Here is a 17,734-nt window from a genome sequence, read left to right on the forward strand (position 1 = left end):
CTTTACTTAGGTAAATCTATTGTGGACGATTGTACGCTTAGTTGTTGAATTACATGTGAAGCGTAAAAATTCTTTTCGGCAGTGAGTTTTTGGGTAAGTAGTACATGCACATACCTATATAAAATGACCGCACAGAATTTCATTAACTTCTATTGCTAAAAAACAGCGAAGAATATTCAAATTTACCAGATGAAAAATCATATGAAATTAAAGTATTGTATTCGAAAATTAAAATTCTATGTTAAACATCTTACTTAATTAGAAGCTAATTATAAGATACAAAGACTGCGAGCGGTAGGAACAATGGATAAATTTAAAACGTGTATAAGGTGGCACACCAAGTATTATTCACAATCATGATAATATTGTTCAAAAAAGATTGTACAGATATGATCATATAAGAGCACACTAATTTTTGCTATTTGCTAACCTAATGTTAAAATATACTTTTAGCTTTGGGGTTCTATCCTCAATATTACAAGGAATAATAGTACAAATCATCGATAACAGGTATTAATAGGGCTTAGAGATATTAAGAATAAGAGCATAAATAGTTACAATATCACGTTTAACTTGAGCCACAAGGTATTCATTCTTGTAAGTTTACAATTCTTTTGTTCTGACAAAGGCAATGGACAAGAACAAATGGAAACACAGAAACCACACAATAGATGGTTAAATTGCTGGTCGTGGTCACACTGGGTTCTTTACACGGCTAATTACACCCAGAATTTTACCTAAATCAATCTAATAGTAGTAATACAAAATGGTCACATTTTAATGAATATTCCTCCTATCAAAAACTTCATGCAATACGGTATAAGTTAACTTTAGTTAAGTAACTTGTGCTCGGCCAAGTATCGACAGTTCCATGATAGTCCGAGCAAATCATGCGAAATAGTTGCAGTATGAGAGGGTTGTTTTACAAATGTCCAAGTACATGAAACTGTGATTGGTAAATTGGTGGGCACTGACCTATATTGCATGAACTTTCAGTAGATTCAAAAGGTTAATAAGATAAAAATTCCCTTTAAAAGGGAAAGCCAGCCTCAATGTAGAAGAGGTCTTGTAATTAGTTTTGGTCAATGTGAAAAGCATTTTTAGGATCACGCTTACATCTACATGACAGTCCACCAAACCATCAACGATGAGAACATGCACACTGAAACAGCAGAAAACATTAATTCCTAATCTCATGTCAACTCTTTTAATTCATTACATGTACTCCAAATTGTTCTGGTCTGTTTGTTTTGTTGTTGTTGTTGTTGTTGTTGTTGTTGTTGTCGTTGGTTTTTTTCTTTTCAGCTTTTTACCCACGATATCTCAATTTCCAATTTTGTAATACCAGAACTTACGAACTCAATATCTTCGCTTAGGAATGTCCGATTTCACTGCTTTCGATATATACACTGCCGGTTTGAGTTAACTTACATGTACATTTTATTTTAAAATAACTTAATTAATTCGCAATGTATAGTTTAAGCCTACTATATTATAATAGATAGTGGCCAGCACATTTATAAAGGACTGGTTACTCACTACAATCTTCACTCTTAAACTGTGTTTTTCTGAATGTGCTGATCATGTTGATTGCTAGTCGGAAACTCCTGCGAAGCTATGGACATGGCATCTTACATACTCCATTCTATAACAGTCTGCCTAGTGCCTTGTGTGTTTTCTCTTCAATCATTTTGTTGAATGTAATTTTATGAATCAAATAGTTATGTGTCATTTTATTTATAATAAAGAAGTTATTAAATTAATAAAGTAAGACAATTTATTTATCTATAAGTGCATGTCAAATGGGGTACATTGTTCAATACTATATGCATAAATTATGCCCATATTATAGCTAGGCCCTAAAAACTTTATTTTGCATCGGATTTTTCCCGTTGAAAAGACAAAACTGATGTTTATGATAGCAACCATTTCATCAATAACATTTTGAGTCATTTTATCCATAAAACGACACAGGATATGATAGATAACTACTTTCACATCAATATGGTCCATATGATCACAGATTTTTTAGAATCTGTGATATGATCCGGGGATATGATGAAGATTTTGATTCTATAGATCTGTTATCAACATGATATCACGCTGTTCAGTGGTCAAGGAGTAAGGACCCCCGGTCAAGGACACTGATATGACATCATAGGTGATGTCAGATTTTCTTCTGCTGACCATATGATGCTATATATATTAACTATTATTGTTACATTTAGGCCTTTAAACTTTTAAAGTCATAATTAATTAGTTCAAACATAACTTTGGTAATACTCACTCGTTTTCGTTCGTTGAAACGGCAAAACATACTTACTTTTCCTAACAAATCGAATTAAAATATTTTTAAAAAATTTAACCACAAAAAGTATTTTAAAAAATCATTCCAATACCACTAAAATATAATCTCTTGAGTAAACTGACCCCAAACCTGAAACAGGTACCAGCCCCGAATGGGCTGGCGAAAAACACAAAACAGTAACTACTACTAGTACTCAAAAATATTCCTCATTATTGCCATGCAGAACATTGTCTTTGTTAAACTCCATTGACTTATGTCACATAAACTTACCTGAAAACACGACTTGTCAGATCACATCTCACATTTCACTGACTAAATTTGATTTCGGTGTTCCGAAGCTAAATGATTTTAAACATGCATTTGACAATTAAACAATAGGCAACAATTGAGGTTTGAGACGGTTTGGAATAGGAGTGGTTTCCGCTGTTTGCATTGAGCGCCCACCTTTCCAGACTCGAAATGTTTTATCCTCGAATTAACTATTGTTTCAAAAGTCGCGATTGGGTACTAGACCATCAAATTTCTTTATTTTTTCAAAATATATTAATGTCTGGTTTTCTTCTTTTGTTCTAGTGTCTACAACTTGTTTGCGTAAATTTGTTGACTTGTATAATTGGATTATATTTACCTCGTAAAACATTTTGAAAATTTCCTCTTCCTACCCACGAGACGAAATTGGGCTATTGAAATCTATACACCCCATGGAAGGCAGACACGACCTTAATCTCCCACACATAGATTCACCCATTCAAGTAACTCGCACTCCCTGTATGGGAGATTAAGGTCCTATCTTCCATATAGAGGTGTATGGATATCAACGGGAATAGCCCAGTCGTTATTCTTTCGATACAATCAATGTGATCAATATCAACAATATTTCTAGACTGATTGTTTTATTGCTTCACTTGGAGTGATGCATAAATTTTATTTATATTTGTTTAATTCATCTGAAGCAGATATTAAACAGATATAAAAAGTCAATAAGATTCAATAGATTCAATCAACTTATAAAACATCTTTGATTGATTTCAGTTTGGAAACCACGTTTATACCCTTCTATTTTTACGTTTTGATGGATGTCTGACATGTAAATTCGTGATTGCTCATTTGAAACAAATTGATTTTTTATAGCATAAAATTGTTATACATTAAATGCATTCCTCGATATCCCTACTAGTGCACCCACAGAATTCGTATTCTTCATGGAGATTTCAAAATCTTCCAAAATTGTATCTTCATCATTTTTGCAGATTTATAAGTTAGCGGTAACCATGATAACTAAGACAAAACACTGACATCGTCTGATACTGAAACAAATTTATTTTACGTCACGAGTGATCTTAAACCGTATCGCAGTTCAAATTAATACAGCTCCTTGTAGGAATAGGGTTTCTTCTTCCAAGTGTGGCTTAAAATTTCTTTCGGATTGCAGCAGTATTCTAACTTTTTTCGTGATCATGATCATATTGATGCGAATACTTGAGGGGAGATACCATTACTTACTGATGAAAGAATCTCTACGATTACATCCCAATAATTTAGCATAGCAAGTCGGTTCAGTGAAGTGCAAAATATGGCAGCTACCGTAGTAATCTATAGCTTGTAGGTATTTCCTACTATGGCATAGATACAAATCATTGGATAAAATAAGATATGGTAAACGAGACTTGCGCAACATGAATGATGCCCCGCATTTATCGACCCGAAAATTACCGAAATAGAATAAGATCCATAGTATTTTCGGCTCATATCTATATAATAGTTCTGAAGTGAAGCTTCCCAAGGATGAGCATGAAATTGAGGTTCTAGTATTTCAGGAGGACATTGTTTTCAAGTTGGTCTTTATCTGCTTAAAGAGATGACATTTTGTATTACCTTCGGAAGCAAAGATTAAGATCTCACCACGATATGGCAATATAAATTTCTTTGCGTGCATCCCGTACCTGAATTTACCTGATACACATGCCCTACATTTTAATCTCTCATTGCCATATGTATGCACACAAACAACCAAACTTCAGGTTTTCTGTTCGATTTTAGTTACAATGTTATCCTCGTAAATATGGCACCGTGTGTAATTAGCCTACATGTTGAAACACTGTCGCCAATGCCTTGATCTTTCTAGAAATTCAATCTGAGTTTCCCATTTTGAGAAGCCATTTTACATACATTTGGGTCTAGACAAGGCTGAAGCTAAATTAAATGGTGCCACTGGACTTTATTCATGACTGAAGTCCACCATCCAATGAACAAGCTGATCTTTGCAACTAGGAATGAAAGCAAGTGAATGTTGAGATATACCGACCGGGGCGGGCTCGAAATGGGAACAAAATTGACCAAACGCTGTAATGTGCATCTTTCCTCATTTGGGCACGTTTTAGCATTAAAATTGTACATTTTGAGCGTTTTTCACCCATCCAGCTCCAGATATTTGAAAAGTTTTTGTTTTCTTCATTAACCTTACAAATCAAACAGTTCATGCAATAGGTACAGGTTAGTACTCCATAAGTATCGATAGGTTCATATACATGATATAGTCCCGGCAAATCATGCGAATTAGCTACGTTATGAGATTGACATGTGTAAAATATGGTTGTTTAATGTCCAGGTAGTGCATGAAACTGTGATTGGTAAATTGGTGGGCACTGACCTATATTGCATGAACTTTTAGATTCGAAAGTTAATAAGAAAAACACAAAACAGCAACTACTACTAGTACTCAAAAAATATTCCTCATTATTGCCATGCAGAACATTGTCTTTGTTAAACTTCATTGACTTATGTCACATAAACGTACCTGAAAACACGACTTGTCAGATCACATCTCACATTTCACTGACTAAATTTGATTTCGGTGTTCCGAAGCTAAATGATTTTAAACATGCATTTGACAATTAAACAATAGGCAATAATTGAGGTTTTTAAACGGTTTGCAATAGGAGTGGTTTCCGCTGTTTGCACTGAGCGCCCACCTTTCCAGATATACGTTTTATATTCAAAATAACACTATTGTTTTAAAAGTCGCAATTGGGAACAAGACCATTAAATTTCTTTATTGTTTCAAAATATAGTATAGTGTCAACAACTTGTTTACGTGAATTTGTTGACTAGTAGGCCCCCTATAATCGGATTATATTTACCTCGTAAAATATTTTTGGATTGTTTTAAAAAATTTCCTCTTCCTACCCACGAGACGAAATTTTGCCATTCCTGTTGAAATCTATACACCCCTATGGAAGGCAGACATGTCCTTAATCTCCCATTCAAGTAACTGACACTCCAGATTGTGGGAGATTGAGGTCCTATCTTCCAAAGGGGGTATATGGATTTCAACTGGAATAGCCTTGTCGTTATTCTTTTGATACAATCAATGTGATCAATATCAACAATATTTCTAGGCATATTGTTTTATATTATATTTGTTTAATTCAACTGAAGCAGATAAGCAGATATGAAAATTAATTAATAAGACAAATAGGATTCAATCAACCTATAAAAATATGTCGACTGGGAGTGAAACAATGATCGTCATATTATTTTGTAAATTAAATCTAATCTGAAATTTGCAGCTCACTGTCGAATATTTCAGAATATAAATGCGGTTGTATTTTTTTGGACAAACTCGCTCGTGTTAATCGACAATTTCCCAAAATGTTGCAGAGACCGCCTTTATATACTCTACTTTGCATTATGCCAGTCAGTATGTACATTGTCTCACTATATCAAAGTTATATATCAAACACTAGTGTAAATAATTTACCTGTCGATACATCAAATCCTACTCCTTTGTAGCGTGCAAATTGCCTAATCGATTTGGAGTTGATCCAACAATTTTATGATAAATATATATTTAATATTCTTCGATTTACAAGATGATGTGGTGAGACAACTTTTATTGTAACAGTTCTGAATAATTTGTCATAAGAAACTCCAGTGAATATAGTGCAAGTGAAGTGCTTACAGCATGATACAGTTTTGACATTCTTAGCAAAGTTGCGCAACAGCAATTCACTTTAAAAGAAATTTTGTTTCAACAAATAGACTTATTTTCATGCATTCCAATTAATATTTCATGTCAAAAAACGGTTAAAAACTGAGCAGTCACTATGATCCACAACATGCTCATCTATCAGGTCACAGTTCTTTAACCCTAATACATTTGTACATTCATTGAATGACCTTAGAACATTTGGGTACAAAAACTCATACTCTGCAACTTGAGGTCAAATTTTACACTATGAGTATTTTTGAGGTTATTGAACTATGCCATTGGGATGAGGCCATTGTGGTCCATAGTGAGTCGATACTACAAAATGTATATGATTGAAATCGGAAATGTGATCAACTTATATTATGGTGCTACAAGATCAGATGGGAACCCTAGTTTATAAACATCTGGTGCATTGGATATGATGAAGAGCCAAAAATGTCTCATTTCCAAATATGGCATATACTCAAAAACCTCAATTCTAAACGCACACCTCAAAACTTGACCTCATGTTCGTGGCGTGTGAGTTTTTTTAAAGTCATTCTATGAACCAGAAGTTATGCCCAGATGACCATATGAAGCTATATACCACAAGTGCCATAAGTACCCACGAAAATTATTTTCCAAGACAACATCGCCTGTTTTAACCATCATACCAGCAAATGTATTGAAAATTTCCCAAAATTTTGTTGTCTCACAATATGTTTGAATCTGCCAAAAGTCTGTTACAATTTTCCATTGTGACATAACATTTACATTGGTCAGCGATTGAAATCGACAATTTCTTGTTGAGATGTACTTAGAGTAGATGTTGATGTTTAGCGTGGGTCGAGCATCTTGAGGCTCCTCCATAGCTCCCACATGTCCATAGCTCCCATCAACCAGGACATCAATGGATGATACCTGACATTTTACATGTGCATTATTTGTTCTGATAACATTTTCCAGCTTTCTTTTGCGGTTTTAAAACAGGTGTATTGCACCTGAGAATAAACAGAATAATGGCGACAGATATGATCATTAAATGAATATTTGACATCCGAAAAGTTAAAAGTTAAAAAATATCTCGAAAATTTCGCGATTTTGAAAAGGTTTCGTGTTCTAAACATGTGTTACACGAACTTATCTGTATGCATCCATAAAGAACAGATCGGTTGAACTAGACAGTCGGGTTGGGTTAAATTTCTAAATTAAAAAGCAATATAAGCATGAAAGGTAAAACGCTGTACTGATACAATTACCATTTTTGTATTCGTTGCACTGGGTTTATAGTAATTGAATCTTTTATTCAAATTCAATGTTGAAAAACAATATGGCCACTTAGCGCAAGTTTGCATGCTTAGCATCAACTATATAAATAAAAACCTTCTTCTTCAAAATACAATTATATAGAAAGTGGTGTAATTTAAGTAATTTTCTATAACGACGACCGTCTATATTATATTTAGAATATAATAAATTTCAAAATTCATCAACTGTAATCTATTTATAGATATTGTGTGCCATGTAAAAATATTTCAAAATTAAAAGACATGTTTATTCTTATTAATAACAGCAACTGCTATCAATTTGTCTTAACAAATGGCCTTCTATCGGAAGAATAACTCATAATCGTGATGGATTTGGTGACACTATTGTTATTTACACATTTGTTATTGTATATTTTGTCCATATATTTATTATTTCCCTTATATTAAGGTCAACCTTAGTTCATTGTGTCTCATGGGTTTCAATGGCAGACACTCTATTGGCGACACTCCAAATTACCTGCCACTTTGCTGACTTTGGTGTACATGTCTCGAGATGACGGCGAGTCGAAATATGATATGAAATAAAAGAATCATTCAAACAGTTTTAATTCATTCCGGAAAGTGTACTATAAATTATTTTCCTTTATTAATTGACACAAATATGATATTTTAAGCAATTGTATATATCACTGCTTATAGCCTGTAGATGCTGTGTACACATTACGTTACCGTAAATGTGTTTTTGTCTCTTAATTAATGGTACATCTTTATTTGCCGTAAATGATTGAAACACTTATATATATTGCGAGTACAAATTGCGAAGACAAGGTATAGGTATACCTGAACAAACCGATATCAAAACAGTAGACTCAACTCTGTGTTGAAAGCTACTGAAAAAGTTTTAGAAATACGGTAATGGCGAATGATTAAACATGTTGATAGCCACGTGGAAACAAGTCATGTCAGTCTATGCTTCCAATCACATTCGCTGTGCAAGTAAGTTAACATAGTTAACCCACTTTGTACAGATTCGCTCATTTCTGAACCAAATAAGCATGGAAATAGTTCATATTAATCACAATAATACATAATTCCACTGCGCTTGTTTTGATACCTCTTTCATAAAAATCCGTTTTCTAGAACATTGTAGAGCAAGAGAAATTTCTTTTCAAATATTCAGAATACAGACGTTTTATTTTACACAATTCGATAACACTGTCTTTCTTCAAATTCTTTCGTACGTGAACCTTTGCACATATAACTGCTTCTTGATATCTAAGTTAAACAGTAATAATTATTTACTTACTGAGCTGAGCTACATCTGAAAACGGTGATTCTTGAACGAAGTTTATTATTTTTACTTGATAAATTCGGTATGCAATATCATGAATAATAAAACGTAAAAATACACAAAAATTGAAAAAGGATATAGTAAAATCAGATGTTTGGTGTTTTGAGGCATTTGTTGCGTGATGACTGGTGAAGCTACACATGCTAAATATGTTCCAATAATTTTGAGATTTTCTTTTGCTACCATTTGGAACTCCATTTTCCAGATGTCAAATGGTGTTGAGATGTTTTATCAAGATATTGTATCAACATGATTTGTATTGTACAAAGAGCTGGATTGGTAAGTTCAAAAGGTTGAAAGCTCCTAGACCAAGACCTTTCATGATTTGAATATAGACATCAAAATTTCCATTTCCATTTGGTCGGCCCATTTTTTTTCTTTTTGAAATAAAGAAAATAATGGAAAAACTCGGAACCATTTATTGTGACCCGGGTGGTGACCTTCCATTGATTTCTATATAAGATTTCACGCGAATGGTAACAACATAACCCCCGAAGACAATAGTTCATAAGAGAAGTTTGACAATATGTGCAACACATTGACCCTGGCTTCAATAGGATCGTGAGAAGTCCTGACTGCAACATTGGGGTGATCTGCACAAGAAGCGCAATCCGCATCAATCCGCATTCCTGGTGCGTTTCAATGTGATTGTGCACCCAGACAAATGTCTATGATTGTGCACACATGCGGCATCGCGTCATGATCGCCCTAAGCGAACACACACTACGCACTTACACGAAACGCGCCTATCACGCGATCTTTTTCCTGGATGCGGATCCGCATCCAGGAAAAGATCGCGTTTCAATTGGTTATAGCGCGTACGAGTATCGTGTCGACACGCACGCGCTTAATTAAGTGTGTTATATCGTGTCATATCACACGGCTAAGAACCAATAAGATTCCTGGAACTTTCTTAAGTGTTTTAAACAAGAATTGTTGATGCGCATGCATCTGTGATTGATATGATGCGGAACCCGCTCTCGTGTGATGTTACAACTGCTGCTATCAGTCATATTTCAAATTTCAAACTATGAAAAATATGAAAAAAACCCTCTGGGACATATATAAATGGATGATTGAAAGAATATCGTAAATAGGCTACTCATCGGATAGAATCAAAGCATGTAGGCGTTTAACCGTGTTAACCTGGACGATACATGCATGACATAGGAGACTCATGGTCTAATGTATCAGTGTGACATTTGATGACATCTTTCAGCCTCACTCGAGATGTTCATGCCTGTACATGCGGATGCTTTATAACAAGATGTGAGCATAATGCATGTTCATCTGTGCCAATAAACTGCTGGAACTGCTGAGTGCTGACTCTGTTTAATGATGGTGATTTTTCATTATTGGTCGTCCGATGATCACATAATTTTGCACGATGCATGTGGTGGTATTTGGAAATAATTTTTTTTCAAACAAGAATGTTAGCATGAAATCCAAGCTTATACCCCTTTTCTTTATTCCAAACTCGGAATAGTCTCATGTAGTACCAAGCAGACATCATAATGTGCCCTGAATCTAGCAGGCACAAAACCATGACAACATGACATACCACATTTATCATGATAGTAAATACACAATGTATTTTAACTTGTAAAATCTCCTATGTAGTGACATGTTTAACTTCAACATTATTGAGTTTGTCCATTGGGAAATTTCAAGTTTGTTATTTTTCTCTTTTCTTTTAAAAACGTTGTCAACTGCTTGTCAAAGTTGCTCAATGCTAACTTGCAACATCGATGAACTCGTGCGTGAAAGAATTGTCAATTCCAATTCATGATGCCGAACCGTTCCAAGTATAGCAATTTTCCATCAAGTCTCATCACACATTCACAGCCTGTAGCAATTTTATAACAACCTCATCACTGAATATAACAATTTTATAACAATCTCATCACCGAATATAACAATTTTAGAACAATCTCATCACAGAAAATAACAATTTTATAACAATTTATCTCACCACATATAGCAAGTTTATAACAATCTCATGAACAGAATATAGCAGCACTAAGATATTTTAAATAGGTCTTGTGGTTCTTTATATTTTTTATCATTATATCTTCTAGCACTTTAACTTGCGGTTTATGGGTTCTACCATGCTTGAAAATCCCCACAAAATATCCACAATAAAAGCACCAACCACCTCAGAAACATCCGGGAGAAACATTCAGTCCTTGTTTGAAATTTATGACGCTCCCAAACGAAATGTTTGACCCAAATTTTACTTTATAAGGACTGCCATGATGCATCTAAAGGCCATGTGCCTATTGAGCAGAAACTCGTCCTAACAAAAAGTTAGGAAAACACTTTGAACCCCATATTGCTTCGGGTGTAAGTCAAACGGTATACATTGATGTCAAGCGAGCAGCCCTTATTCCCTATACCTTTAGGGTCGGAAGCGGTACCAGCACAGTTTTCAGAGAGGGGTGATGGCAGAACGACCCCCGTCTTCCATCATATGAAGAAGATGACTTCCATATATATTGTACAAATATGGGAATCATGTTAAAATCTATTTCTCAAGCATGAAGTACATTCAAATTGTAGATATTATCTCTACTGACATGACTTAAAGAAATATACCATATTGCCTAATGCACCGATCAAACATATTTTAAATCGTACAAATCAATTTGGAAGATTTTAGCGGGTTCGCCGTCGGATAAGTTTTGAACTGTCAAGCTTTCGGCAGGAGTTGCTCTGACTACTTCAGGACAAAGTATCTAAGAATGAGAGATGTAGGCCACGGCTTGCCTACTGATAGCTCTGAAAAGAGCCGTTCACTGACTGCCCCTTATCAACAGAGAACAAGCAGGCCTCGCCTATCTGCTAACGTAAAAGTTTTGGTGACCCTGAAAAGATCCGTTCACTGAAGACTGCCCCTTATCAACAGAGAAAAGCATCTGCATCTGCATCTGTTAGTTACTGTGTAATCTCCAATAGGATGTCCAACACAGGGCGCTGACGCGGAGCAAGGCAGCAGGCAATTAACGAAGAAGGGCCCTCCTGGTTAACTCCAGAGGGTTGCAAGCTTGCAGCTGGCGTTTGAAACTTTCCGTAGTTGGGGATTGTCTAATTGATGGAGGAAGTGAGTTCCATTGTGCCGTTGTCCTAGGGAGAAAGTAAGTGATGGCTCTGAAAAGAGCCGTTCATTGAAGACTGCCCCTTGTAGTAGGAGAGAGACAGCCTACATATCTCATTCTTAGATACTTTTTTTATTAGGTCTTATGTACTTTGTCCTGTCCTGTCGAGAAAAAAAATACGACAGTGGATGCTTTAAAACAATCTTATCTAAAAGCGTCGCCTTTTTACTTTTTGCGCATGGTATTTAAATGTATTGGTTGCTACAAATTAATTGTGACACATTTTATCATGTTTATTTAAGAAATGATTGGGACATCTTCTCCTATATGCCTACCTTTCATAATTACGATATCATATTCATAAATTCAAAAGGGTCAACACCTTTTAAATAAATCACTGCTACCATTTCTGACAGCGAGAACTTATTTGTTTTATTTCGCGATTGGTCGTCAGAATCAAGAAACGAACTATAAATCACTGAAAACGAACAAAACTTTCCTAGGTTAACCATGAACTTGGGCAAAAGTCAAAAGGATTAACATTCCTATAGATTACTCAAATTGTCACGATTGAAAAGACAGTATTTGGTTGTATTATAAATATTGGTAACAAGAAAAAGGAGAATAATGCTTTTATATTAGTGAAAAACAAACGTATACTATTACACGCGACAGGTATTAAACAAATGTATGCAGATGAACAAGCACGAAACAAAAAACACCTGAAATACGATACGCTAAAACTATCTTGATAACAAATGAGCTTGTATTTCAACTCATTCATCATGCTAATTTTTTTCATTGTAAAAAATTGCACAATACTTCAAAATGATATGGTCGCAAAAATATTTTAAGATTAATATAATGTAAATGTGATTTATTTTAATCATAAGGATGAATAATGCAAGAATACTTCATTTTGATAGGCAAAGTGTCGATATCCTATAGGTATAATTTTACCGATTTTTCGTCAAAATTCCGACAATTTGGTAGCAATATAAACCAAGATTTCGAGAGCGAGTTTCGTCGTATGCATACAACTACAAGTTACAACCCATGCATTACGAAGATTAATTAAATACCAATTCAATGTTTTAGATACTTCAGACCGCACAAGTGAATTGCGGTTATTATTCAAGCTTATTCAAGTACGCATTTCTCTAGTTTTATAATCAAATATAATTTATATATAATTATCTTCTTTCCCTTATATTTTTTGTTCTCAATCTTTATAGTGGGCAAACAGCGACCACCGACATTGCCCAACCCAAAGGTCCCGTTTGAAAAATAGTATGGCCTCCCTGGGTTGTATCATCAGTCAAAAGGCAACTGAAGTCACCACTCGCAGAAATTAATATTTTTTAAAAGTACATTATCCACCTTTTTGACATTGCTAATTGTGGTATAAGTCTGTCAACCTATTTCTATCGGCCACATGCGGAGAAGTTAAGAACGTTGTGGTTCGTAGAACTACGAAAATGACTATATCCTACTTTTAAAATGGTAAAACGTTAAAAAAGTTTGTATTTCAATTTCTATATACAGACGAATCCGTATTAAATACAGGATTTGGGTTCAAATATGATATCGCAGAGGCAATGAAGAATTTTACCTTTTTAATCTAGTCTTTTCGTTTCTCATTTAAAAAAAATTTCTTTGATAGTTTACTCATCTACCCTGCCTATGATGATGCACCCTACAGATGTATGTTGCTTAGTTGTTTTTGCAAACAATAGCAATTCGTTGAACTTAAGCTAACTTATGAGGATAATCAAATTTAGAATTGCCAATTTTAACATGTTTAATCAAAGAAGCATGCAGGGTTTTTGAATTACGGTATGTCATTCATGTTAATAACGTTAACTGCTTTAAATATGAGATGCCCGATCAAATAGTATTATTCTAAAAATACGTTAACGACTTGCAATGGAAAATAATTAGAATTGATATACATGTATAGTGTTAAGGAGGAGCAACGTGGGATGAGCATGTTTAATGTTCTCGTCAACATATTTAAAGATCACAGCCACAAAAGACAAACGTAGATATAACAGACAAGCGTCTTTCATCTGAAACGTCTTAATTAAAACATGTAAAAGTGCAAAACCAAAGAGCATTTTTATTTACCTTCAATTGCGTAAACGGTATATGATTCTATTCTGGAAACAAAATTACAGAAATCCAATAAACGAAGTTATATTCCATCCAAATGCAATAAACGGTCGCAAATTATATGTCCCTCGATAGATTGTTAGCAAGAGATGAAAAGGTTATCACAAATTCAGTTTGTCGCAGTTTATTCTGCGTTGCTAGTACCGTGTACGAAGCTGAGACGGTGAAAAGATGATGGAAGTTTGCTTCACTGGAACCAGAGAATACGAACCAATCCTGTGCAACCAATCCCGTCAACCTTTTTCAAAATCAATTTACCAAACTTTCCTCAATTGCCTAGTCGCCGCTGGTAAGTGTTTTCCTATGTTTTACTCCTCCACACTGTTAGCACTTGTGGTCTTTTTCATAGTTTTATAACTTTAGGCAAGACGGTAGTAATGTCATGTCAGCGGACGAGTATTCCGATTTAATAGTTTCACCGTGGGTTGGTATTGCCGAGGGGTCTTTGCTAAACAGTGAATGTCAAGTGCAATGAAATGCAATATTAAAAGTGATGGAGTTGGGTGGGAGATGGGTTGCCTTTCATGGGGGCGGTGTTGCTGATTTGTTACTGAACCAATTCCATTCATTGCTTTTTGGCCTATTGAATTATAAAAGAGGGTCCACCAATTTTTTTTTTCGGCCCCCCCCCTGTTGAAAATCTTCCTATTATAAAGCTAATGCTGATACTAGTATTCTTATAACAGTTCAGTTCAGTTTAACTATAACACACCAAGAGTAACTCAAGCCTGAGAACTCATTACAAAATATGTATCTGTATTGTTGGACGGATCGATCATGGCCTAATTATAAAAAATAAAAAAGCAAACAAACAAACAAAAAACACGTCGACATTTAGTGACCTGTGCCGTAATATGTCCGAAGAATTTTATTCTATAAAATGGTCATAAGTCATGGACTAGATCTTGCAAACAATAAAAATGTGAAATTTGACTTGACAGTTGATATGATTATGCTGCGCCCGGATGCTGTACTCTACGTACAACCCCTGACATTGAGGCCCAAATAGATCCCCAATCAAGTTCATATTATCATACCACATCATGTTCGGAACCCTATGCCCTAGCTTGAGCATGTCAGGGAGCCCTCTTGTGGCTGAAAAATAAAACAAGCCCTGATTGGTCGAAAGTAGACAGAATTGGAGGTGGTGGTATCGGTCCAGCATTATTGTTACCGACTTAGTTAAACCAGGGAAGTGGCACTTCCCTGGTTAAACTTATAATTATAGTCTACTTTTAGTATTTCTTGTTTCCACGAGCCTTTTTTTTATTTGCTTAATTAATGTAGCCACATCTATAGAATCTAGAACTTGTACGATTTCCTAAAAATGTTATTAATCAAAACTACAGCCTGGGACCATTTACCATTACCACTTACCAGTATGGTCGGTGAAGATGTTATGACATATTGCGAGGATGAGCATAGGCCTATTTTGATTTTTAGAGGACAGTATTTTTTCTATCTTTCCACAAGACACAAAGTGCGGTGCTTTTATTTCCATTATATATTTTTTTTTCAAAATCACAAGAATCAATAAAAATCACACAAGAAAAATCACAAATGCAGCATCAATATAAAAAAAGTTTAGGCCTACATCATATCTAAAAGTCTACCTTACCAAATACATGTAATTTAACACTATCTTCATAACCATTCTCGTTATCGTCGTCGTCGTCATCATCACCATATTAATTAATTAATTAAATTATTTATTTATTTGTTTAAGTTGCTTAACTGTTTACTTCGGAGCTTACTCACTTGTTTACTACTTACCTACTTCTTTCTTTTATGCAATATAGGCCCTATTCTTTCCTTCTTGCTTGCTTAATGTTTACTTACTTTATTACTCATAATATTTACTTATAATACTTACTTATGACAGGTTTACTTACTACTTTTTAATATTTATTTATTTCACAACTACTTTGTATAGGCCTACTTTTCTTTATAATGAATGAATTATTTTATTTATTTATTCATTTATTTATTTATTTATTTATTTATTTATTTATTTATTTATTTATTTATTCATTCATTTATTCTTTTATTCATTTATTCATTTATTCATTTATTCATTTATTCATTTATTCATTTATTCATTTATTCATTTATTTTTAGGCCTACATTGATGTAATTTTTTATTGATGTAGGCCTATTACCAGAATTTTATTAATTTATTAATTTATTTTTACATTGATGTAATTTTTTATTGATGTATTACCTGAATTTATAATTGTATTATTTTGTCTAATATTTGTGATGATTTTGTAATTGGTGGTTGGATGCGGGAGGAGCGCCGCGCTGCGGGATGGGAGGAGGCAGGAGGAGTAATCGCTTTTCTGGTAGCTGGTACCGATTTTCCAACTATAGTATAGCGTTATGCCAATGCTTTACCTGCACATATTAAACAACTAAATAAAACACTGGGAATCAAGCACTACTCGTTTTGTGCAGTCAATCGCAGCCGTAAACACAGCGTTGACGGCATGAACAGTGGAGGTGATTTCCCATTCAATTGTTATGCAAAAGATGCATTGTGACCGCGCCTTAACCCCGTTCACAAGTTGTTGTATACAGTTGAGTCTATTTTGATCACTGACATCGTACAAATCGTCATCGTAATATCCAGGAAAACATACGTAGGATTACGTACTAAAAATCCTTCGCATGTCACAAACGCACACTATGACTGCATTCTAGGCCGGGTTGGCCAGGGCGAGCAGGCAGCTAGCTAGCTAGCCATACGTTGAAAACACCTGACATTCTACGGATTGTACAATAAAAGAGGAAGTCAAAATGAATGGCAATAAAAAACACCGTGATAAAAAGGCATATGATAACGACGGTGCAGAATTCGACATAGAAGAAGATAGGCCACCGAAAAAGTCACCATTGAAGAGGAATAAAAAGAAATCTTACTATGGTGAGTATTTACATTTATAATAATATTATTAATACTATGCCCAATGACATGGTACCAGAATCATCTTCTCTGGTATGATGTTTTGCAGATTTCCTGTTACATACAAAGTGAACTGCTATGCTACTGCAAAGGCTAATGAAAGTCGATAGGGGAAGGTGGGGCATAACGGAACACTTAACTTTGAGGATGCTCTGTGACGTCACCATAAGTAATATGACTGTAAAAAGTATATGTTCAGTTGAAGTTTGTATTTACCTTTAATATGTACCAGTAACCAATATAACTTGAATCTTACAATTTTTTATAAAAATGAAGAAATATTTTCAACAAAAAAAATCCGTTTTGCCCCAGTATCGGGGCAAAACGGAACCCCCCTATGGGGCAAAACGGCACCCTGGGTGCATACTTATATCAGTTGTTCCATCGGTAGGCCCTAGGCCTAGTTATATGTAGGCCTATATTCAGTTACAATATTAAGTGGGCCTACCATCTCTGTGGAGTGAGTGGTTAACTTCTTATAGGCCTAGTAGGCCTATAATATGTATGACCAATATTTGATTAGAAAGAAATACTCAGTAGGCCTACCATCTCTGTGGAGTAAGTGGTTAACTTTTAATCATTAATTCTATCTGTAGGTCTAGTTATAT

At 34.7% G+C, this 17,734-nt stretch overlaps 2 protein-coding genes across 3 annotated transcripts in view; one reads left to right on the top strand and one right to left on the bottom strand.

Annotated features, from left to right (window-relative positions):
* The window catches only part of LOC140138053 (uncharacterized), an 81,448-nt gene extending 66,829 nt beyond the window's left edge, over nt 1-14,619 (bottom strand). The window contains exon 1 of the mRNA XM_072159897.1: nt 14,120-14,619. The gene's annotated coding sequence lies outside the window, so the exon portion shown is untranslated. The remainder of the gene's footprint in view (nt 1-14,119) is intronic.
* Nucleotides 14,620-16,636: 2,017 nt separating this feature from the next.
* LOC140138054 (choline transporter-like protein 2) overlaps nt 16,637-17,734 on the top strand; it is a 54,160-nt gene continuing 53,062 nt past the window's right edge. Inside the window, exon 1 of one of the 2 annotated variants that reach the window (XM_072159899.1) lies at nt 16,637-17,087. In XM_072159899.1, coding sequence (XP_072016000.1) covers nt 16,961-17,087 — 127 coding nt within the window. In that variant the 5' untranslated portion in view covers nt 16,637-16,960. The remainder of the gene's footprint in view (nt 17,088-17,734) is intronic. The other variant, XM_072159898.1, reaches the window with a different exon arrangement.

Source organism: Amphiura filiformis, chromosome 17 (genome assembly GCF_039555335.1).
Source record: "Amphiura filiformis chromosome 17, Afil_fr2py, whole genome shotgun sequence".
In the NCBI taxonomy this organism is placed as follows: domain Eukaryota; kingdom Metazoa; phylum Echinodermata; class Ophiuroidea; order Amphilepidida; family Amphiuridae; genus Amphiura; species Amphiura filiformis.